Consider the following 24,537-nt stretch of genomic DNA (forward strand, 5'->3'; position numbering starts at 1 on the left):
ACACACACACACACACACACACACACACCCCCCTCTGCCTTACAACCTCTAGCTAAAACCCCATAAAAGTCTTTCCAAGTGCTATTCATCTTTCTTCATTAACTCCACTTCTTCACGTGGCCCTCCTCAACCCATGCCACTTGGGTTTTAGCCCCACTTCACCACGATCTTTCAAAATGCCATCAATTATTGGGGTCAACATCCATTAGGGAAAAGCCCTCAGAATAAGGTTTGTGGAGGAAGCACTGAGGCTGGCTCTTGCTCTGTGGGTTTTATATGAGTTGTACTACTGGGATAAACTTCGGACTACAAAAGTTATTTCATTTTTTATGCTGGATTAAATTAGTTGTTAATTTTTAAAAAAAACATTTTAAGAAACTTTTTTAAACTAGACAATAATATTACCCAAATTAATGTTTTCAGTCCAGACCCCTCTCTTAAGTGCTAGGTCCATATAGGCAATTACAAAATTCACATTACTTATTAGCTATACAATAATTATCTTAAACATGCTGTCAACTAGTCAATTCCAAATCAGAGCAACTCATTCAGTCAGAATAGGGCTTCATAGGCAGATATCTTTACGGGAGAAGATTCCCCAAGCAGCTGGTAGGTTCAAACCAGCAACCTTTCAGTTTGTAGCTGAGTGCTTAATCACTGTACAACCAGGTTCCTACGTCTTAAAACAGTTTACCCAAAAAGGACTGTTAAAGACAGGCGAGTTGCATTTGCTTTCTAGTGTCTATAGCCCTTTGTAAAAACCTGTACATTCATTCCGGGAACTTCACCCCACCCCCTCCTGCTATTCTGTAATTGCCTTGAAATCTGCCGTCCATTAGCATAGAGTAGTTGCTAATCTTCCCTCCCAATAAGACAATGTTTTCTCCAGATTAACTTCCTGAAAACCTGATCTGAAGTGAAACTTGAATCAGTTCCTGGAATATGCGCAGAAACATTACTCATGACTGAGAGCTAGCCTTCCCAAACATGAAGTTATCAATCATAGAGAGAAAGGAATCAGAAGACATTGCTACACAGCGCATGCACAGCAGGCCGTGAGTGGAGGCGTGCATCCCAGAATCCTCCACTCCAGCTCCATCTTGAGATGCTGAATGTGTGCACAACACCAGAAGTCTAGAGAAAAAGACTCCTTAAGATCCAAATCAGGGGATAAAGTGAATCCCACCACCTGATTAGCCACCTAGTCCCCACCACCACATTTTGCCTTACAAAAACCCAATCCATCCCAACTTCGTGGTCTTTTGTCACATGGAGAGCCCAGTGACTTTGCAGATCAGCTGGCCATCATCTCTCCAAATTAAGGTGACTCTGGCTTTCCTCTTTACTTCAGCCTAAGGTTCCTGGTTGAATTCTTTCTCTAAAGAAGGCAAGAATCTGGATTGTCATATCCTAAAAGAGGACCCCTCCTCAAAGCTTCTCCTACTTTCCTTTTTAATCCAGCCTGAGACTCGCAGTTGAATTATTTCTCTAGAGAAGGCAAGAACCTAGATTGTGATATCCTAAAAGAGGACCCCTCCTCAAAGCTGTTCAACAAACCGCACATTCATTAACCAAGGTGTAGAGCCCAGATCCCAGCAGGCACCCTTGGTTTCTACTTTACCTCACAGCTACCTTCCCCACCTCAATCCCCCAACCACCCCGACAGCACCAGCCGACCGCTACCGCCGTCGTCTGCAATACCACTGCCCTCATCGCTGCAACAGCTCTCTGCTTCTACTTTTTGCCTCCTTCATTTTGATCAAACCTTCACACAGTCCCCAAAGAGAAATGAAAATTTAATCAGATCATGTTCAAAACTATCCTGCAGTGTTCATCATCTATAGAATATAATCCAAATTCTTTGCCACAGCTTAAAGACCTCTATACCACCTGGCCCTCTCTTTCTATTCAGTCCTTTCTGCTACTACGGTCACCTCACCATCACGCCTGCCAAGCCACAGAGATGTTCTTACTGTCCGTGCAGCTCAGGAAGCTCACTGTTGCACGAGGTCTTAGTCGGTGCTGTTCCTTCCACCTGGAGCACATCTCACCCACATCTTAAGAGCTCACCCATTCCCTCACCCCATCCAGATATCATCTCCTCAAAGGGCACCTTCCCTTGACCACTCTCTAAAATAAGCCACACAATTTATACATACACACTCACACTCTGTATAATGTCCCTTTGCTCTTTTCCTTTTTGTCATAAACCTTATCACTGATATTAAAGTATATTCTATTATTATCATATTATTTTATCTGCTCCTTACATTTTCAAACCCCATGAGAGTAAAGGCTTTATCTCATTCCTTGCTTAAAAACAGTGCTTGGCATGTAGGCAGCATTTAATCAATTCTTTACTGAACAGGCCAATTCAGGCTACCCACTTCATATCCAAATTATTCTTCTAAGTTGGACATGAACTCTTCCATAGTAATAAAAGTTGTCTTTAAGTTGCTTAAGATGTTTTCTTCAAAACCAAGAAATAGAGAAGTTTTAAGGCAAAAAAAAAAAAAGATATATTTGGAAATATCAGCTTGTTTGGAATACAGGGATCCACCTGAAAAATAACCTTTTTAATTAAACATTTTTGTATTTTAGCTGTCTAATTAGTGCAACCTTTTTTATAATTACTATTTCAGTATATAGCTTATCACGTCAAAGTCCACCTGCAGAGGTCTGGGATGCTAATTTTATTCAAAACTTAATTTTCAAATACATCATTTGACCATGCCACTGAGCAGTTCTCATCACACAAGTGTTCAGCAATGTCAAGGGCTATGACTAAATTTATCTGGAAATTTTCTCTGTGATGTCCTACTGGAGGGATGCTTGTTGATGAGAGCAGGGATGATTGCTCCAGAGTCTTCTGCTTTGTGAAGCTTTGAATTCAGTGTTGCCATCAAATGCCCAGGTTGCACATAAACATCATGGCTTACTCTCATGGGTTATAGAACCCTCACTCAGAAGGTGAGACCTGTAATCCAAGTCCAACTCAGCATAAGTACCTGCACAAGCCTGACGTGGATTACACTTTCCTTCAATACACACTTACTGCACACCTTGCTGTGCCAACCCTATGCTTAGCTGGGAGTTTTTCTATGGCGGGTCTTTTTCTAAGATGCAGGTCAGTTCTGCAGGAACAGAGAGTATTGTGGGGAAAGCAGACAAAGATAAAGGACATACGACAAAGTAGGAGTAGATACAAGGCTTGATGGAAACCCAGGAGTAGGCAGGACTAACTCTGTCTGAGAAGATAGAAGAGAATAAAAGAGCAATGCACGCCCATATAATCATATTTATCTCTCTAATATTCTCAGCAACTGAAGCTTGGTGCTAGAGAACTATGGGGGGGGGACGGACGGGACAGGACGTGAAGGTCCACATCCAGGGCTATGATGGGCTTATTCAAGCAGTTTTCACCTCCCATCTTATTCTCTGTGTTTCTTTAAGAACATCTGACCCGGAAAGAAATTTGAATCGCTACAAAGACTATCCTTGAGAGTATCTAACAAGAGAAGCTTCTACGTTGGGGTTTCTCATTCTTGGCACTGCTGACATCTTAAGACAGAATAGCTGTTGGGAGGAGCAGCCCTGTGCACTGATGTGTGTTCAACAGCCAACATTCCTACCCATTGAAAGGTAGACATGATGATCAAAAATGTCACTGCTGAATGTCCCACGGTCAAGAACCACCATTTTTATGATGAGGAGCCTCCATTTCTCTGTGGTCTCACTGCTTTCCTGTTGTTGTTATGTAACGTCAAGTCGCCTGTGACTCAAAGCGACCCTAACAGCCCAAACCCTGCTCTAACCTGTGCCAATCTTACTGTCTCTGATACACCTACTCCTATTACCCCAGTCACTGAATCAATCCCTCCCAAACATGTTGACCCTCTCTGATCCCGCCTTGCAACATGTCCAAAGTATGTCAGATGAAGATTCAGAATCCTGTCTCCAAGAAACAGCCTGGCTTCCCCCCTCTCCAAGACGTTCTCCTAGCATATTCAATACTCTTCTCCAGCACCACAGCCTAAAGGCATCGACTCCCCTTCTGTCCTCCCTAGTCATTGTCCAACTCTCTGATGCATAGCAAGTAATTGCAATGACCATAGCCTGTATCAGATACACTTCAGTCTCCAGACTGATATCGTTGCTCTTCAGTACTTTGGAGAGTTCTCTGACAGCAGACTTTCCCAATGCAATTTGTCTTTTCATTTCCTGTTAGGAACAATAATCACCAGTGGATTATGTGAAAATATAGATAAGACTGAGAGATTCCAGAATACTGTTCATGCAGAACCCATACATGAACCAAGAAGCAGTGCTCCGAGCAGACAATGGTATACTGCATGGTCTAAAAACAGGAGAGGTGGTCATCAGGGCTGCATCTTTTCACCAGACTTATTCAGTACATACACTGAGCAAATAAGAACATGGCATCAGGATTGGAGGACGACTTCCCAACAACCCACATTATGCAGATGACACAATCTTGCTTGCAGAAAGTGACAAAGACTTGAAGACCTGGCACAGAAGATCAAAGACTACTACCTTCAGTATGGATTCCACTCCAACATCAAGAAAACAAAAATCCTCACAACTCAACCAAAAGGAAATGTCATAAAAATGTAGACAAGATTGAAGTTGTCAACTATTTCATTTTATTTGGATCCACAGTCAACACTCATGGTAGCAACAGTCAAGAAATCAAAAGAAATGTTATATTGAGCAAATCAATGTATACCGCTTTCTTACATTGCTGTCTTTAAACCTCTTCTAAGTGCTAAAGAGCCAGGCCATCAGTTTAAAGGTAAGATGCAGCTGGCCAAACCCTTCATATTTTTCAGCTGTTTCATACTATTGTAAAAACTGGACAATAAATAAGGATATGAAAGAGCTGGTGCCTTTGAATCATGGTGCTAGAAAAACAGTGACTAGAGCATGGACTGCCAAAAGAACAAACCAAGCTGTGAAGGAAGGAGGTCAGCCAGAGTGCTCCTCAGAGCAAGGATGGTGAGGCCTCGTTTTACATATTTTGGGTGTGTTATCAGGAAAGGCGTTTCCTTGGAGGAGGATATCAATGCCTGGAATAACGAGAGGATCAACAAAGGAGAGGAAGATGCTCCACAGGATGCAACAGGGGATTTGAGCATCGGGGAGACTGTGAGGATGGTGCAGGATCTGGCAGGATTTCAATTTACTGTATATAGGGTCAGTGTTGAGTCAGAATGCATCTAACTACCACCAGCACCGCCTTAAGAAAGGAAAGTTCTTTGGCACATGCGGACTTCCTCTTCACTTGTCTTCCAAGGCCCTCCATGAGCTAGTTTCATTTTCACCCTACCCCACACTCTGCACTGGGACCTCTTTGTTTCATGAACACAGAGTCCACTTGTTCATCTATGCCTTTCATCTCACTCCAACTCCCATCTCTCAAAAGATGGATTTTCTTCCCTGCTCAATCTCTCTTCAGTCAATGAGGCTCAACTCTTGAGTGCCACTTCTTCAACGAAACCGTCTTTGATACTCCCTCAATTGCAATTAATTTCTTCTTCACTTATATCTGCATAAAATTCTCTATTATCTATATTATTATATTTATTATGTTTCTTATACTTATTATAATTATTATACTGCTATGCTGCGCTATGCTATGCTATTCAGAAGCCCTGGTGGCCTAGTGGTAAGAAGCTGCACTACAATCCCGAATGCCCACAGTTCGAGGCCACCAGCTGCTCTTCAGAAGGAGGATGGACTATCTCCTCCTGTGTGATCAACTGCCTCTGAAAACCTGCCAGAGGGTCAGCTCTAAATTGGTTCTGACTCTACAGTACACAACAACAACATCATTATATTACTATCCCTCACTGTCTGTGTATATAGTGAGCTATTTATATCTCCTACATTACTAAAAAAGCCGTGTAGGGGAGCTCTGGTGGCCTAGTGGCAAGGAGCTGCAACTACAATCCCAGAGGCGAATGGTTCAAATCCACCAGATGCTCTGCCGGGGAAGGAGGGACAATCTCCTCCTGTACCAGTCAGATCTGATTTGACGGTACACGTACACAAAAATAATAAAATAAAATAAAATTTAAAAAATAAAATAAAATAAAATTTAAAAAAAAATAAATAAAAGAGCCATGTAGAGAGAGAATCTGTCTATTCCAAGTCAGTCTTCCCTAGAACACCAAGCACTGTTCCTGATTATGAGCAGATATGCAGTAATGGAGTCTACCTAATTCCCTGAGTTCTGATTGAGACTTGACTTGGAAAAGCAACACTCAACTTTAGTGGGCACACATGTGTAAGCTCTAATCACCACCTGGTATCAGAGCATTTCTGAGCTGGACATGGTCTGAGAGATTGTCTCATTTTATCATTTTATGGATGAAGAAATCAAAACTCAAAGGGAAATGTACTTGGTTGAGGAGCCTATGATGTGTTAATGGCTGTCACCTTCAGAATCTAGGATTTCTGACATCCAAATAGATGTCCTATTCACCACATCCCATTATTTCTTACTGGCAGAGAATGATGAGTATAATAAACTAAGAATATTAAGTGAATGTAATAAATGCTGTGGGCAGGCTAAGAGGAAGAAAAGAAGGACCCTAGTGTGAAAGTGAACAGTCAACCTTTCAATTAGCAGCCGAATGTTTAATTACTAAACCAACAGAGATCTTAATGAGTCACAAACCCTTCTCGATGCATACTCCTGGCACCTCTCACAGGGATGGCTGCCTAAGACTTTCAAAGGAGCTCACCTGTGAGGCACTGGCAGCCTAATTTACCTTAATCAAGAGTCACCAACAGAAGCTAGTCTGTGTCCAGGAACTACTCAAACTCCATTGTGAGAACCCAGCCCAACAAGCCATGCCCAGGTTCCTGGGTAGTCAGGTAGCATTACAGAGTTTAATTAGTCCAGAATCTGGGAGAGATTCCAGCTGACTGAGGTCGTAGATTCTGGCCTGAAAAAGTTTCATGAGGATTGTTGCGCTGTAGCCAGGTTTTAAAGGATAAAATGTTGAGAAGTAAAGAAACGTGGCAAGCACATATTATCAAATAACAAGAGGAGGAAGATGTGAAATGAAGCAGAGGAGGAAACACAGTTGGCCGTGGAATGTCAAGGGTTTATATTGTTCATAATCACTTTCCAAGCCATTAACATTGACTTTGCCATGTGGATGGGCAGAGACATGTCAATAAGTTAGCCTATCCACAAGAGGATTGGCTAGTCTTGAAATTAAATTAAGCAGGTGCGGCAGCAGAATTTGAGCATCTCACCACCAGCAAAGAAGCAGAGAATGTAGTGTTCCCCATGGGGCCAGAAATTTTTTGCATCAGCCAGACCTACAAGAGAACAGCCTCAGCCTCAGTAGAGAACCAGGTACCTGACAGGAGTCAGAGCTGATCTTGGGACTGTACCCCAAGGAACCAGAGCCAAGAGCCGTCACCCAAGTATGTTGGGGGACTGGGGGAGAGAACCATAATTGGAGGGACGAAGAGCTTTGTAACCCTTGCCTAAATCTACAAGGCTAGAGACTGAAGGGCCTGTGAGCATGCTTCAGAAGCCATCCTGCCTTAGAAACTGTATCCCGTTGCCAACTAAAATTGTATCCTGTTAACTTCTCTAATAAACCTCATAATCACGAGTACTGTTCTGTGTGTTATGTGAGTTACTGCAATCGGGTTTTGGACCCAGAAGAGTAGTCAAGTAGTAAGAGTAGTGTTGGAATTAGTAGAAAGAGGTGCCGGTGTGTAGGGGACTTGTCTGACAACCTAGACACTGGTTTTGTGCTGTGGATGACAATGATGGGGGAAGTTCCCCTTGTGGCGCTAGTAGAGGTCTGCTATGGTTGTCCCCACTCAGCCCTTGCTCTTTTAACAGCTGAATTAGAGTAAGAAGTTATGAGAAGAAAGAGCAAAAATAAGGAAGCATCAGAAATGCCTGGGCTTTGAAAGGTATACATATCCTATAGGTGCTGAGAATAAAACTCCTGAAGGCTACGACTGGGCTGTATTTTAGACAGCAGCTCTCACAGCCTTCAACATCACTGCAAATCACCCTGGTCAAGTCTTTGCATCACATTGTACCTTATCCTCTTATGCAAAGTGGATAATACCAGAAGTATTCTCAGACCTTAACTATCAGATTTCATTCATTCTAAAGCAATCAATCAAAAAAAAGATTGATCAAGTGTCCTTTGGTAAGCCAAATAAGCTTTTATTTCAGAAAGATAGATTTTATAGGGAAATATAAGGCTCAAATCAAAATCAAAAATGTGACTATGGGGGTTTTCCCTTCCTCTTTGGTTTAAAAAAAAATTACATTCAGAACAGGAGCAGATTTAAATTCTGAAAATCAAAGTGCAAAGGGCTGTAAACTAACCAGTAACATGATCCATGAGGATTTCTTTCAAATAAAATTAAATGTAATTTTTACTGCCATGCAAGTCTAGGCAAATTCACCAGCAGATTAATCCCTCTAAATAAAAGGTCAGCCAATGGTAATGTTGTGGAGAGAGGGCTGACACATACACAGTCTACAGGAGTGCAGACTGGAGTAACCTTTTCAGAGGGCAATTCAGCAATATTGATCAGATCTTTAAATGCACTCATTTCTGACCCAGCAGTTCTACTTCTGGAGAGTTACTTTACAATACTAAATGTATGGGTCCATATTTTTATCATTCACTCACTCATTGTCATCAAGTTGAAACTGATTCATAGCTGACCGTTCAGAGAGTTTTCCAAAGCCATAAGTCATATAAGATGGCCCATCTTACTACCTCAGAGCATCTGGTGGATTCGACCCACCTGCCTTTGGGTTAGCAGCATATACCTTTACCCACTAGACCACCAGAACTCCCTCTATTTCTATAGATGCATTATATATAAAGCAAACACTATATGTAAAATGCTTACTTGAAAAATGCATTACACATAATAAACACTGAAAGTAAATGCTTATTGTGTCAGTGTTTGAAACTAAAAAAAGTGAAAGCTACCTTCAAGTCCATCAATAAAGCATTTGTTAAATAAAGCATGGTTGTTGTCCGAGCAACAGAATTTTGTTAGCTGGGCACCATCTCACCTTCTTGTCTTGGGGTCATGAAAGTTGAGGTTCATGTGGTTCCCACAAAGAATGAGCTAAACTTTTTATGTAATGAAACACTAAGAGATGATGCATTATTAAATAATGGTGGAGGTGGGGCAGGCACTGTGTCATTACACAGTTTTTAAGTCCAACAGAAGGGAACTATTAACAGTCGTTCCACTTCTAGGGGAAGGATTAGACAGTGACAAGGCATGAAAGGGAAAAACAAAACCCAAACTCTGTCTTTTTAAACTCCTATAATCTTTGCCTCGTCTTTTCCAAAGAAGTATATACTACTTCTCTAATTTTTCAAACATAAAACCTTCAGAGATAAGTTCAAGCCAATGAGCTAGTTATCTAAGAACGTTTTGGGGATTTTGCCCTCCTTATCCTGACCCTGGTGATGTTTCGTTGTTGCTCTTTTGTTTGGTTTTTTGAGTGTATATGATTTAGGTAAAGGATTACTAAACAAACTAGTTTTCCATTCACACACATTTAATTTTATGGCATCAATTAAAACACCCACAGTGTAACCACACTCTTCCCACTTCCCCCCTGATTCTTGTTTCCTAAGTCCTTTAACCTTGTCCTTCTTTTTAGCTTTAACTCTGGGCAAATGCTACACCTTTGATCATATGTAGTTGATTACTCCTAGGAGTGAGGTCCTCCCTGGTGCTAGTTTACCTTATTTCAGACTACTGTTTAGCAGAAAGTCAAGCTTTCTATGGCGGGATGACTTCTTTTCCAGGTTCACAAAGTCAGAGTCTCAGGGGTCCCACCTCTCTGTACTGGAACAGCATACATGGCCATTTTTATAGTTTTTAAATTTTGCTCCACATTTTTTTCATTCACTGCATCCAGGACTTGCTACTGTGATCCCTTTTAGAGACCTCTGAAGGGGTGGCTGGGCACCGTCTCATCTTCTGGTCTTAGGGTCATGAAAGTTGAGGCTCACATGGTTCCGTAGGCCTTTGGACCAATTGTTTCAGTGCATCTTTGCCTTTGAAATAATATCTTTTTATCTGACCAGGATAAAACTGCTTTCTGCCCACAAGCCATCCTCCCCTTACTGGGTTATAAAACCTGTGAGATCAGAAATTCTGCCTAGTTCCTAACATTCCAGGCACCTGTCACGGAACTAGGCACAGAACATGTGCTTAATAAATGTCAGATAAATGAACAAATTAAAGTCCAGGAAAGTCTATTTGTCTGTGTTTGCAAAGCTTAAGAAACAGACTTACACCATAGGAAAACTTGCTTTGAATCTGCAACTTTTTAGATACGAGTAAAACACTTGGAATATTCAGCATAATCATTTCTCCATCTGATTACTTAGCAATTCTTTAGTATGAAATGAAAACTCAATCCCTTTCCAGTCACTGTCACTACCCTTTTCCTTCTATCAATTTTCAATTCACTTTTCAGTTTCCTTTCTTGTTTTTTGTTACTAGATTCAAATTTGGAGTTAGAATTCAGGGTACACTTGGAACTCTCCACTGCCACCCTCCGTTGGCTCTCTTTGGTTTATGTCTATCCCTCTTTGTAAGTTAGCCAGTGTCCTGGCAGTAACGATTTTCTGTGCAGAGTGCCACGTGCACATCAGCAGTGTGACAAGAGACAGGGAGCAAGGGATCCATACTTACTGGCTCACTTTGTGGTACAGCTTAGCAATTCCCTGGTGGGTCCAGTCCTTTCCAAGGGTGGGCAAAATGTGGCCAAGCGTATCTGATCTAAAGGTAGAAATGAAGAGGGAGTAAAGTCAAAGTGAAAAGGAAACCAGCAAAAGGAACAAAAGTACCCAAAAAGACCTGATAAAAAAATGCAAGGGAGATCCACAGCCTTGTTTCTGGATAGGAAGCCCAAGGCTACATTCATCAAATGTGAATGCTCAGGAGAAACTATGTTAATATACAAAAGGGCACGTTCAGTCTGATCTTTATCCTGGTTCCTGATGTGCTGAATAGAAGTGAAAAGGCCACTGAGAAAAGCATCCATATAAGCAGCAAAGTCAAGGAGAGGACACTATAGAAGTTAACAACCACCAAACCAAGTACAGCTACTTAATTCTATTAATTCAAGGAGCTAAGAATGAATGGACAGCACTAAGTACACCAGAAATCAATTTGGAAAACTTCAGTGATACCACCAAGGAGAAACGAAATGTTAACACCAGGCCCAAGACATGCACTGTAAAATTAACCAAGTCATCACTGCCCCCAAATCAGTCCTACCTACCGAGTGATTGTCCCATCAATGTCAGAAATGATGACTTTATCATCCCAGTTCCACAAATAGATGGTGCCTTCGCAGCGACAGGTGCCCTGATACTGCGTGGTAACACTGAAAACCACATCATTTGGGCCGTTCTTCAACTTTAAACTTTTCTGAAAAACATGAAACGTTTGTCCATGGGAGAGGAAGCTACAGATTTGAGAGACATTTGATTTCTATTCCATGAGAAGGATTAGTTTCTGTTTTGGTTTTTTATGGTTGTTGTTTTAAAGTCTTTAATACAGGTCCGTCCTTTCTCCTCTCTTGGTCTAAAAGATAAACATCCTTCAAGTGTTGGGCAGAAACACCTTTATTCTTCTCTCAGGCTCACCCTAAGGCAGCTAGCCCACTTCCTACTAAGAATCTGCTTCCAAAGATGTTGCAAATGTGCTTCCATATTTCTGAATGACAACTATGAGACAGGGTTAAATGACAGGCTATATATGGCTGTACATAACAAAATAAAAATTTCAGTGATGTTTCTCTAAAAACCACATTTTAAATGATTACTACACTAATCCAAATTGGGACCAAAAAAAAATCTCAGTTATCAGTCACGTTTTACCCTGAAAAATATATCCAAACCAAAGGAAGTCATGCCAAAATCAAAAAACAAAATTTGCAGTTGGCAGTTCTGAACCTCTCAGCTGGATCCTCTAACGAGTGCCAGCTCCCTCCACAGGCCTGCAGGGTCGCCGGACTCAAGGGTTCCGCCCCAGGCTTGCTGGTGAGAGTGTGGACCACGCAGCTTCACGGAGACCACATGTGCATAGCATCATACAGTTAGCTGTGCCTGTTCATTCTCTTCCAAGTAATTAACACTTAGAATAGAAATAAGACTGTATTGGGGGCATGGGGGAGATATACAGGATCACTGATTGACACAGGATATAGAAACCAGAGAAAAGATGGGTCTAAAACAGGTCTTGTATATAAGTAAAACTAGTTATTATGATCAGATGATGCCAACTGCTACCTGAAATTCTCTACATCCCATCACGATCCCTTGATTACCACCATTTCAAGAGGTGCATTAGAGCTAAAACTATTTCAAAGCAAAAACATCCCTGAGAGATTCTGAAACTCTATCCTTCATTTTTACTTTGCTACAAATTCATTTTGTCAGACTGCTTGTCTTCCAGCACGTGGGAGAAAGCACCTCAGCCGCGGAGACAGGGAAGACAAAAGGAGAAGGAATATAAAAAAGAGCCAGCCTAGAGAGGGTGCTGCAGTGACAGTGGGGACAAATGGAAACGTGGGGGTCTGGAACAGCGGGAGGGTAGGAGATACCCTCATTATAAGAGTGCTGGGAAGAAAAGGCAGATCCAGAGAGGACTCTAGCCGATCACATACACCACACCCGACGACTGCCACCCGCCGGGGACTGATAAACACGGCTGTGCTGAAAACATGACACTCACCAGCTGCTCTGAAGTGAGCCGAAGAGTCTTTTTGTAGCTGACATTAGACAAAAGAGGGAGGTGGCTTGTGTTGGATGGCTTGGCAGCTGCATGCTCTTCATCGCTGGAGGATGATTCATGCTTTATTCTGGAACAAACAGTGATGTAATCACCAATTAGAAAATGCATCTGGGTAGCCATTAAAAATGCATTAGCCTTGAATCAATGACTAAGTCAGTCAGGTCTCTCCTGAGCACTGTCTCTTGGGTGGTCATTTACCATATGGCATTAAAATTATCAATGAACTCTCACTAAGTTCCCATTCATGCATCTCTTGCATTATTCATCTCGGGGCTGCCTCTCCTCATTCACTTGCCGATTTACTAGCTATCATCACTCTATTTTAAACGACTAGGTTTCTATTCGTGATAAGGAAGATTAAACTCCCCTCGCTTGCCTAGGAGGATGCTTCCAAAAGTGCTCTGCCTCTCAGCTTTCCCATCTGAGAGTGCAAGCTAAGCTCACTTGTTGTTAGGGCCCATCAAGTTGATTCCAACTCATTGTGATTCTAAGTACAAACATAACAAAGAAACACGGCCTGGTCCTCCCACCCTCACAAGCATTGCTATGTGTAAGCCCACGGTGCAGCCACAGCAACAATCCAGTAAACTGGGGGTCTTCTTCTTTTCCACAGGCTCTCCTCCAACCATGACGTATTTCCCCAGGCTCTCACCCCCTCTTATATATAACACGCCCCAAGTACATGAGGCAAAGGTTCATCAAACACTTCGAAGATGCAGTCTGTGATAACCCAATTACAAAACAGACAAAAGACATGAGAAGACTCTTCACCAAGGAGGATATTAGGGTGGTAAACAAGCACGTGAGGAAATGTTCAAAATCACAACAATAAGAGAGATGCAAAACCAAAACAACAATGAAATACCGCCTCAGACCATCAATAATAGCAAAGGTTAATAGGGCAGCAAACCATAAATGTTGGCGAAGATGTGGACACATTGGAACTTTCATACACTGTTGGTGGGACTGTCCAACCAATATGGAAGGCACTCTGAGGTTTCCCCAAAAAGGTGACTCAAATCCTTTATGAACCAGCTATTCCACTACTAGGAATATATTCCAAGAGCTAAAGCACAAACAGAGATAAGTACATCTATTTTCACTGTAGCATTAGTCACAATAGCAAGAAAATGGAAGCAGCCTAAAAGCCTATCAACAAACGAATGGGTAGAGAAATTGTGGTACATTCACACAATACTATGCAGCACTAAAGAATAACAAAGAACTCATAAAATGCTACATAACATGGGCAAGTCCAGAAGACACTATGCTGAGTTTAGTAACTCAGTCATGAAAGAATAAATATTTAAGACCACACTGTCAAAATAGGAGGGGAACTGGGTACAGGAGAAATAGAGCAGAAACAGGAAGTATAGATATTGAATACTGTAAAGGATGAGGACAAGGAAGGATCAGCCTGGGAAGAACTGACCTTAGGACAATATGACTAATGCCATAAGCAGATTCTGTGGTTACGTACCATCAGGTCAAGGACAACTCATAGTGACCCCTGTAAACAACAGACCTGAACCTTGCCCTACCCCTGTGCCATCTTCATCATTCCTAACATACTTGAGCCCACTGTGGCATCTGTGTCAATCCATCTCATTGAGGTCTTCTTCTCTTCCACTGGGCATGTCACCTTTCCAAGTAAGATGACCCTTTCCAAGGAATAGCCTTTCCTAGCAATATGCCCAAAGTATGTGAGAAAAAGCTTCATCATCCTTGCCTCCATGGAGGAATCTGGCTGCCCGTTCTCCAAGACACATCTGTTTGTTCTTTTGTCAGTCCACAAAATATTCAGTAGCAGAGTTCCCCAACATCACAGTTCAAAGGCATCAATAATTCTCTGTCATCCTTATTCATTGTCCAGCTCTCAGATGCACAGCAAGCGACTGAAAAGACCATGGTCTGAAACTGTCAACAATTTCATCTTACTTGAATCTGCAAACACCCTTGGCACCAGCAGAGGTACTACATAGACAAAGTCTATCCGTGCAGTCTCAGCAAATAGGAACAGGGTATTTTCAGTTGTTCAAAAGGGGAGAAAGAAGGAGGGAAGGAGTGGAAGAAGAGGAAGCAGGGGAAAACCACTAGGGCAACAGAGATGATGAGCCAATGGGGAAGAGAAGGAATAGCCAAAGTGCAATGGGGACTTGATGAGATGGGTTGATAAAAAGTATTCATCAATAGCATACAGTTATATAAAACACAATGTATATGAATTATTAAAAAAAAATTTTTTAAGCATTCTGGTTATACTTCTTCCAAAATACATCTGTCTCTTCATCTAGTACACCATTCAATTTCTTCCCCAACACCACAATTTAGAGACATCAATTTTTCTTGGGTTTTCCTTATTTATTGTCCAGCTTCATTAAGCAACTGAAATGATCACGTTGGGTCAAGTGAACATTAGTCTTCAAACAGGTACATTTGCTTTTTTAACACTTTTAAAGAGAGCTTTCAGAGCAGATTTTCCCCATGTGTTATGTCATTTGATTTCTCAAACGCTGCTTCTGTGGGCACTGATTATGGACCCAAGCAAAATTAAACTCTTGACAATGTTGTTGGGAGCCATTAAATAAGTTTCAACTCATGGCCACCCTGTGAACCACTGAAGCTCTACACAGTCTTGCACCATCCTTATAACTTGTTTCTATGTTTAAGCCCCCTCCTGAAATCACTGCCCCAATCCGTCTTACAGAAACTCTTCTTTCCCTCTGATCCTCTACTAAGCAAGATATCTTTCTCCAGGGACTAACCCCTCCTATTTACACACTTGAAATATCTGAGATAAAATTTTAGGATTCTTGTTTCTGAGTGGCTTCTTCACTGCACTTCATCCAAGGCAGATTTGTTAGTTCTTTTTGCATATTTGTTAGTTCCTTTGTCTGTGCAAGGTGTGTTCAGTAATCTGTGCTAACATCATAATTCTAAGGCGTCAATAATTCTTCAGTCTTCCTTATTCAATGCCGAGGTTTTCACATGTTTACAAAATTACTGGAAAATAGTATGGCTTAGTTCTGTCACACCTTGTTCTTTAAGGGAATATTGGGAAGATTTGCCCAATGCAATGTTTGGTTTGAATATCTGATCACGACACTTCAAGAGGCATTAACTACATATTCAAGTAAAATTAGATTCTTGAGAACTTCCATCTTTCCCCTATTTATCGTGATGTTTATTGGTTCAGTTGAAAGGATTTCTCTTTTTTAAGCTGAGGTATAAACCATATGAAAGGCTATAGTTTTTACTTTTCATCAGTAAGTTCTTCAAGGGTTCTTGCTGTTGTTATGAACCATCGAGTCGCCTGCGACTCATAGCGACCCTATGTACAACAGCCCTAAACTCTGCTCTGTCCTGTGCCAATCGCACTGTCTCTGACACTCCCATCCCAATTATCCTAGTCACTTGAATCAATCCACTTCACAGAGGGCCTTCCCCTCCTGCGCTGTCCCTCTACCCTACCCAGCATGATGTCCTTCTCCAAGGACCGGTCTCTCCTCACAACATGTCCAAAGTATGTTAGACGGAGCCTCAGAATCCTTGCCCCCAAGGAGCCACCCGGTTTGACCCTTTCCAGGATGAATCTGTTTTCCTAGCAGTCCATGGTACCTTACTAATGTTAAATGGCTTCCATATTTTTAATAATGTTTTACACTTTGGCAAAGTGTTAAACTAATTGAAAAAAGGCAGGTGGACCCCAAAGCAGCTCCTCAGGTGTTCTGTCTTCCTGTGAAGCTTCCTGCTCATCCCTATGTAAGATGCACACATATGCAAGAACTCCATTAAGTCTTTTTATCTCAGTAAGATGTTCTCATTTGATGCAATTGTCCTTTTCTCCTCTCAACTTGTTTTCCCTTCTCCCTACCACCAGAAAAAAAATTAACAGATACAATCTATGCACTCTATCACTTTTTTAATCCAGATTTGCCCGTTCCAGACTCAATTCTTACAATCTAATACTGCCCCAGGCTGGAAGAGAAGTGAAGGAAGATACTACCACCCCTGTAGAAATGGGTCCCCAATTCTGTGTTATTGCTGCCAAGTTACATGTGGGGACCTGGCTGTTTCAATTCCTAAAATGTGCTGGTAGACTGAAGTGCTTTCAACCAATATTCATTTACCATTTGTGCCAGGCATTCAAGATACAGCAAACAACCTGGCCTCTGCTCCCACAGTGCATTCTGTCTGGCAGGGTGAAGAACCAGACAGTCACAATGCCGCAGGAATCGTGTTGGGATGGGAAAGCCAAGGATGATATGGGAGCATCTGGGCTTGGATATGGATTTATGCAGAACAATCTGGGCTGAGGATGCAGACTTGACAATCACTGGGATACAGTGATGGACACAGGTGATAGTGTAGAATGAAAAAACTAGGGTTCTGATTGGCCCATAGCAGGCAATGCTAACAAGTGATGTAACCAGCGCACATGTCATTGTGGGCTGTTTATCATGTGATAAAAACCACTTGGCATCTAGATAATCCAAGCTTGAGCACTATGCAAGTAATTTACAGCTGTAGCTTACCAAATGACTTCTCTTGCAGCCTTGATTCACTTATCTTAAAATATAGAAAAATAAGATGAATACCACTTATCCAAAAAACCCAGAATCCAGGCAGACCTGGGAAGAACTGGCCTGAGAGACATGAGTTCCAATGAAGACTTTCTAACTAAATTTCCTCTCTTGGTCTCCGCAAACTCATCTATAGAATGAGATTCTCCAACAAAAGTATCTCCTGTTCTGATATCTGCACATCCTATGAATAATTCCAAGTTCTTCAGAACCAACAACCCAATAAATTTGCAATTAGGGTAGTCCCTGGGTGGTGCAAATGGCTAATTTAGCACTCAGTTCCTAACTAGTCTGTGATTTCAGTTTATCAAGTAGCACCTCAGAAGAGAAATCTGCTAAAAAAAAAAAAAATCAGTCACTGAAAATCCCCTGGAGCACTGAGCGACCCTGACACACTAGAAATCAGAGTCAACTCAATGGACGTGAAACTCTTCAGTCATGAAGCCAACGCGGCCTGGCGAAGGCCTGGACGGAAGGAGGAGAATGGAGCTGCAGGCCGCCTCACTGAATAGGAAAATGTTTATATTCCCACAAAACAGCTTTGAGTGAAATGAGATCCAAATGTGAACTGAAGCTCTTGGTGACAACAGATTGATGTCTGCCTCTGCCAGGAGGACGCGGAAGCAAAGCGGAAGAGCTGTCATTTCCATCTGTTGCTTTTTTAAAAAAAAAAAAAACCCAAGTTCGTGTAGCGTGCCATGTTTGAGGGAATACAAAAAGGGAAAACATAGATACAAAAACTAAAAATGGGAGTTGACACGCGGCTGCGGATAAACAGCCTGTTGAGGGCAAGCAAAGGGTCATCTGCAGTTACCGCCTCGGGCGTGAATGGAATGGCTCGCACCCTGGATGCCTGCGCGCTCCCAGCAGCTCGGCGCCACGGCCGAGCGCAAAGACGCAGCCAAACAAAACGAAAGGGCTCCTATCGCTTGAAAAATCTGGGTTCAGAGGAGTAGCTGATAACAGCAGCTACGTTAGCACTTGTCACAGTGTACATTTTTCACATGATATTTTAATTATTTGTATGGTGACAAGCTGTTTGCTCAATTATGCGACTTCAGGGACTGTTCCATCAATCAAGTCTGTCAATTAGGAAAACACTCCAACCCTTTTTTGGTTTTTCAGTCATTTATATGAATGTAATAATTTTCCAGGAACACTAAAAGTTTTAAATGCTTGTGTAAGTAAAAATAGGTTTACATTTCCCCCAAAATCTTTATATTAAATATTTTTTTTAAAAAGTAATTTCTCTTCATGAAAAGCGACTCTTCATTTCCTAGGTTTAATACTAAACTACAGCATTACTGCTCCTCCCAACCAGCCATGGGAGTACAGACAGGTACACGGGTCGGCCATTAGCACCAAGACTTGGGGATTGACCTGTTAGGACCTTGTCACTTCCCTGGGCCTTTTCCTTGAGCAAAATATCCTGGACAGCACTCCTGGGATTGGCCTACACCTGGGGGAAACTGCCTTCACCTATCAAACCACAGATTAGGACAGAGAAGGGGGCCCACCACAGATGTGCAAAGCGAAAGACCCCTGCTTCCTTTTCCTCAAAAGTACCATGCGACTAATTCAGAATAGTGAACAGTTTTAAAATATTTACATTTAATTTAGAAAAGCATCTTTTTTTTTTAAACTTTGAATAGGATTTTATCAGCTAGTAAGAAAATCTCTAATACTTCTGAAAGTACAGATGTTTTCAGCAGGGGAAGAGCTATATAGAAGGGTCTTGCTGCTCAGTTTTGTCCTTGAATAATCCATTTTATTGCTAGAAAAGTAATAATAGTGATCATACCAACAGCAGCAGCATTCTTGCACGCCCTCTATATGGCAAGCATTGTGTTGGTTGTTAAATATTATGCCTTTCATATCTCAGCTCCATCTTAAAGGGTCAAATCAAGCAAATTACAGGCTGAAATTCACAGGTATCTTTTGCTTCTTGCAAAAAGGTTTTTCAAAACAATTGTCCTGCAGGGAACCCACAACCCACCCTTCCTGACTTTTCATCCAGGGATGCCTCCAGCACATGTTCCCAGACCACACCCACTGGTTTTTCTATTATTTCGTTTGTTTGTTTGGGTTTTATTGGGTTTTGTATTCTTAACCGAAGGTAAAATGCCTACTTTTCCCATAATGCACCCATGATTCATTCAAATGGTGTGGTATTATTTCTATTTCTCTTGCCATTCTATAGATTGGGGTGGGGTAATTTAGAAAAGGTGATTAGTTTTCCAACAAATGCACAGGTTGTCTGACCAAGTCTTGTGAATTAGTGCCAGGACAGAGAGGAATCTTCAAAAATTCCAGGAAAGCAGAACACATCTACTATAGTAAACTCTGCTTTAGATTGCATAAAGCATACAGTTTTCTATCTTTGCTTCTGACCCTCTCATATATTCAATCTTCTGAGCAGCTGGGGCTTCTCCCAGTTGCTCGCTGCATTAACGTCACTTTTTTTTTTTGGTGCATGTACCGTCAAATCAGATTTGACTGGTACAGGAGAATATTGTCCCTCCTTCTCCAGCAGAATATCTGGTGGATTTGAACCATGCACCTATGGGATTGCAGTGCAGCTTCCTGCCACTAGGGCATCAGAGCTCCCTAAAGTCACAATTTTTAACCTTCACTCTGATGCACTAAGTCAAATGATCACTAAGTGACATAGACAGAATTCAACACTGGATCTGCTCCATTCCAAACTCTGTGCTTCTCCTGTTCCAGCCTGTTGCCTCCCACCAGTAGAACCAAGCAACCATTTACTAGATGCCACACTCTATCTTAGCTCCTTGGTAAGTCTTTTCAAAGGGAGGTATCCTGGGATTGCTGTGATGCTGAACCTTGTACCATTGGGGTGTCAAATACCTTAACGGTTACCCATAGTGGACAGTGTTAGATGGAGCTCCCAGTTTAAAACAGGTTTGGAAGCAGGAGTGGCATCCACTTCCTAAACCATATGCCTCTGGAAACTATGAACATTAATAAATGTTGATGGTTATAGAAAGGCTTCAGGCCTTTTATTCATAAGGTTGCTATGAGTCGGGCTTGACTCTATGGCAAAACAACAATACATCCTTCATTTGTTCACCATCTTAAAAACCTCTACCTTCTGCCTTGGCCTAGGAAGCCTGACGAGCCAGTACTATTCTCTCCTATAGTCTAGGTCACTATGATTTGTAATGAATATTTTGGTTCAGACCTAAGCCCACTGTGGTTTTGTCTCTCTTTTAAATTCACTCAAAGTCAAGCTCAAAATCCCAGGTCTAAGTATTCTTGCATCAAGGTTGAAGAGAAGACCCTCAACAAGATGCACTGACACAAGGCTACCACAATGGTCTTAGCACAGCAACCACTGTGAGGGTGGCGTGAGACAGGGTGGTGTTTCTGTCGTACTGGGTCACTAGAAGTCAGCACTAACTCGACAGCACTTAACCACAAACAGTGATGAGAATGAGCAAGAGGCAGGTGGGAAGCGGTATTACCCAGAGTCTCGTTCAGTTCACTCAGCCATTGAACCGACTCAACTGATCCTCCAGCAGGTTTTCAGAGGCTACAAATTCTACTGAAAACAATTTTAACAGGTTTCACCACCCTACTTTTCTCCACAGAGAACAATAAAGAAATCGTATTGTTTCCGACTTGCCACCCGAGATAGTACATGGACTTCTCTCTTCAACTGCTTGAATCTAGAAATGGAATCATTTAAGTTAAAGCTCCATGGCCTGGAGTCAGAAGACTTGAAATCTAAGCCTAACTCTCCTATAAAACAACCTATTGTTAAGGTGATTGTTTAAGTGCCATCAAGTCAGCGATGACACATAGCGACCCTATCCGTAGCACTCAAATGTTAACCAAATGGATTGACAGTTGTGAACCTACCACCCACACCACAGTAGAAAGATGTAGTTTCTGAAAAAGATGACAGCTTCTGGAAATGCTATGTGGTCATTCTACTCCATCCTAGAGGGTCACCATGAGCTGGAAAAACTCAACAGCAACCGACATGGGAATGTACAAGGACTGCAGAGCTATAACACCCCAACTCTAAATGGAATGTCGTATCCCGAGAGGATTCTCACTGTACCTGGTGGCCAAGCTAAGCTGTGACGGCTGCTCCCCAGTATTGTGACCCGCCACAGCCAAGCCTTGCTCTGGCTTGCTTTCCTGAAAAAGAAAAAAAAAGAGAGATTCGTGGAAAATACCAAAGAAAAAGGGCCTGGGCAATAATAGGTGGGATACTACAGTGAGCTCCCCTAAGGCCCAGAACAGAGTCGCCAAAGGCAAATCCTTTCCCAAAGGCACACATGCCAGGGGTGGATCTGGGAGGCTCTGAAAATGCCTACTTGGGCAGGTCCTACTTACTCCTTCACTGTGAAGCACACAATTAAGCTGAGAAATATTTCTGACAGTAATGAGTCTGTTATCCATAAGTGTCTGTGGCACCAAACCAAACTTCATAATCACTGTGGCGTATGCAAATGATTTATCAAGGGCTGCTTGGATACCCGAGGGCTTTCAAAATATTTTCTTATAATTGCTGGGAGAAACGCTTGAAAATATTTTCACACCATATTTTGCTTGGGAAAAAATGTGGAACTATTTTCTCTTTCTCAAAAATCACATATTTTTAATAGAATATGCTCCTCTGATATGTTGGAAAGAACACTGGATTTCTAAACGAAGAACAGGACTCAGCTCCGATTATCTCAGTCATCGACCTTGGGCAAGTTATCCTGAATCTCTCAAAGTCCAGCTTTCCCATTTATAAAACAAAGGTGTTAATGTCAACCTCACTGTGTAGCTACAGGAATAAGGAGAAACTGAACAGAAAGCCTAACACGTTGCACAGCACAGGCAAGGAGGAGACAGGCACTCACTAGCACCGAAGGCTTCACTCTGGGTGATAAGAGGCCAAACAGAAAGGCCAAAGGAAACAGGACGTGCAATGAAATCTCATTACTGTGGTCATTGGTCATAGTAGATAAGCTAATGCTTCCTGCAATATCATTAACATCTCATGCAAACAAAATACATTGAAAATCATCAAAAAGTGGTTAGAACAGTACACTGACAGAGAACTACCAAGTGTAAGCTAATTTTAGAAGAGACCGTGGCACCAGGGCTATTACTACTGTTAACAGATGGACCTTGACTGAAAGTAAAGAATATAGAATACAGAATACAGTAGAGAATACAGAAGAATGCAAAGGCATTTCACTATGTGGATCTAGCTCCACATTGAGAAGAATGGAAATTTCAGAACACTTAACTGTACTCATACAGAATCTATACCTAGATCAAGAAACTGTTGTGCTAACAGAGCAAGGGAATGCTGCACAGATGAACATCAGGAAGAGGAAAAATATGTGTCAGTGCTGTATCCTTTCTCCACACCTATTCAATCTGTATGCTAAGAAAATAATTCACAAAGCCAGACTCTCTGAAAATGAATGTGGCATCATGATTGCAAGAAGAATCATCAACAACCTAGGTTATAATGATGACATAACCTTGCTTGTTGAAAATGAGGATATTGCCTTTCTATGAAGATGGCACCGAAAGCCAAGAAGGAAGCCCCTGCCCCTCCCAAAACTGAAGCCAAAGCAAAGGCATTAAAAGGCCAAGAAGGCAGTCCTGAAGGGCGTCCACAGCCAAAAAAAAAAAAAGAAGATCCGCATGTCACCCACCTTCCGGTGGCCTAAGACACTGAGACTCTGAAGGCAGCCCAAATACCCCCAGAAGAGCGCCCCCAGGAGAAACAAGCTTGACCACTATGCCATCATCAAATTTCCCCTGACCACTGAGTCAGTCATGAAGAAGATAGAAGATAACAACACACTTGTGTTCATTGTGGATGTCAAGGCCAATAAGCACCAAATTAAACAAGCTGTAAAGAAGCTCTATGGCATTGATGTGGCTAAGGTCAACACTTTGATTAGGCCTGATGGAGAGAAGAAGGCCTATGTTCTATTTGCTCCTAATTATGATGCTTTGGATGTTGCCAACAAAATTGGGATCATCTAAACTGAATCCAGCAGGCTAATTCTAAATATACATTTTTCTCATATAAAAAAAATGAGGATATGAAACACATGCTGCAGAAAATCAAAGGCTACAGCCTTCAGTATGAATTACATCTAAACCTCAAGAAGATAAAAATCTTAACCACAGGCCCAACAGTCAACATTATGATAGACTGTGAGAAGATTGGAACTGTTAATCATTTTATCTTGTTTGGATCAACCATCAATATCCTTGGTACCAGCAATTGGGAAATCAGGAGACATATTGCATTGAGCAAGTCTGCGTTTAGGGACCTCTTCAAAATACTGAAGAGCCATGATGTCAGTTTGAAGACTGAAGTGTGTGTGTGACTCAGGCCATAATCTTCTCAATCTCCTGCTACACATCAAAGAGCATGCGCAGGCAGGATAATGAATAAGGATGACAGGAGAAGAATTTATCCCATTGAGCTGTGGTGCTGGAAAAGATTATTGAATATCCCGTGACCTGCCAAAAGAACAAACAAATTCGTCCTGGAAAGGGTGCAGCCAGAGTTCTCCTTGGAGGCAAGCATGACGAAGGTTCATCTTTCATACTTTGAACATGTAGCTAGGCAAGGCTATTTCTTAGAAAGGAACATCATTCTTGAAAAGGTGGAGGGTCAATGAAGGAGAGGAATATCCCCAATGAGATAGAGTGACACTGCGATTTCAGCAATGGATCCAGTGTCTCAGAGGTGAGGAGACATTATTTCAGGCTGACTATTCATACTCGACTCAATGGCACCTAACAATAACAACAACTGCAGTACTTTAATAAAGAAAATTCATATTACAAGATAGGGTGACTGTCTTAACATATGATGAATACAGACTATCTTCAAATATATTTTCACTTTATAAAAGTGCACCACTGATATAACATATACAAGTCATTTTTCAAGTATTGAACCAGTTAACTTAAAGAACATTATTGATAATCAGGCTAAAAGTAGCTACCTATCGGGAGGGGGGAAGAATTGTATACCAATGAAGGAATTTTTCTCTTACTTTTCAAAAAGAAGAGCAAACTGGGGGAAGGGGTGGGCAGGGAAAAA

At 41.7% G+C, this 24,537-nt stretch overlaps 1 protein-coding gene across 2 annotated transcripts in view; it reads right to left on the reverse strand.

Annotated features, from left to right (window-relative positions):
• The window catches only part of LPIN1 (lipin 1), a 164,961-nt gene that overhangs the window by 21,056 nt on the left and 119,368 nt on the right, over window positions 1-24,537 (reverse strand). For both annotated transcript variants that reach the window (XM_006880671.1, XM_006880672.1), the window contains 4 exons: window positions 21,523-21,602; window positions 12,793-12,919; window positions 11,336-11,484; window positions 10,744-10,830 (listed from right to left, as the gene is read on the reverse strand). In XM_006880671.1, coding sequence (XP_006880733.1) covers window positions 10,744-10,830; window positions 11,336-11,484; window positions 12,793-12,919; window positions 21,523-21,602 — 443 coding nt within the window. The remainder of the gene's footprint in view (window positions 1-10,743; window positions 10,831-11,335; window positions 11,485-12,792; window positions 12,920-21,522; window positions 21,603-24,537) is intronic.

This window comes from Elephantulus edwardii, unplaced genomic scaffold (assembly GCF_000299155.1).
Source record: "Elephantulus edwardii isolate Elephantulus edwardi_28Jun2011 unplaced genomic scaffold, EleEdw1.0 scaffold00009, whole genome shotgun sequence".
In the NCBI taxonomy this organism is placed as follows: Eukaryota; Metazoa; Chordata; class Mammalia; order Macroscelidea; family Macroscelididae; genus Elephantulus; species Elephantulus edwardii.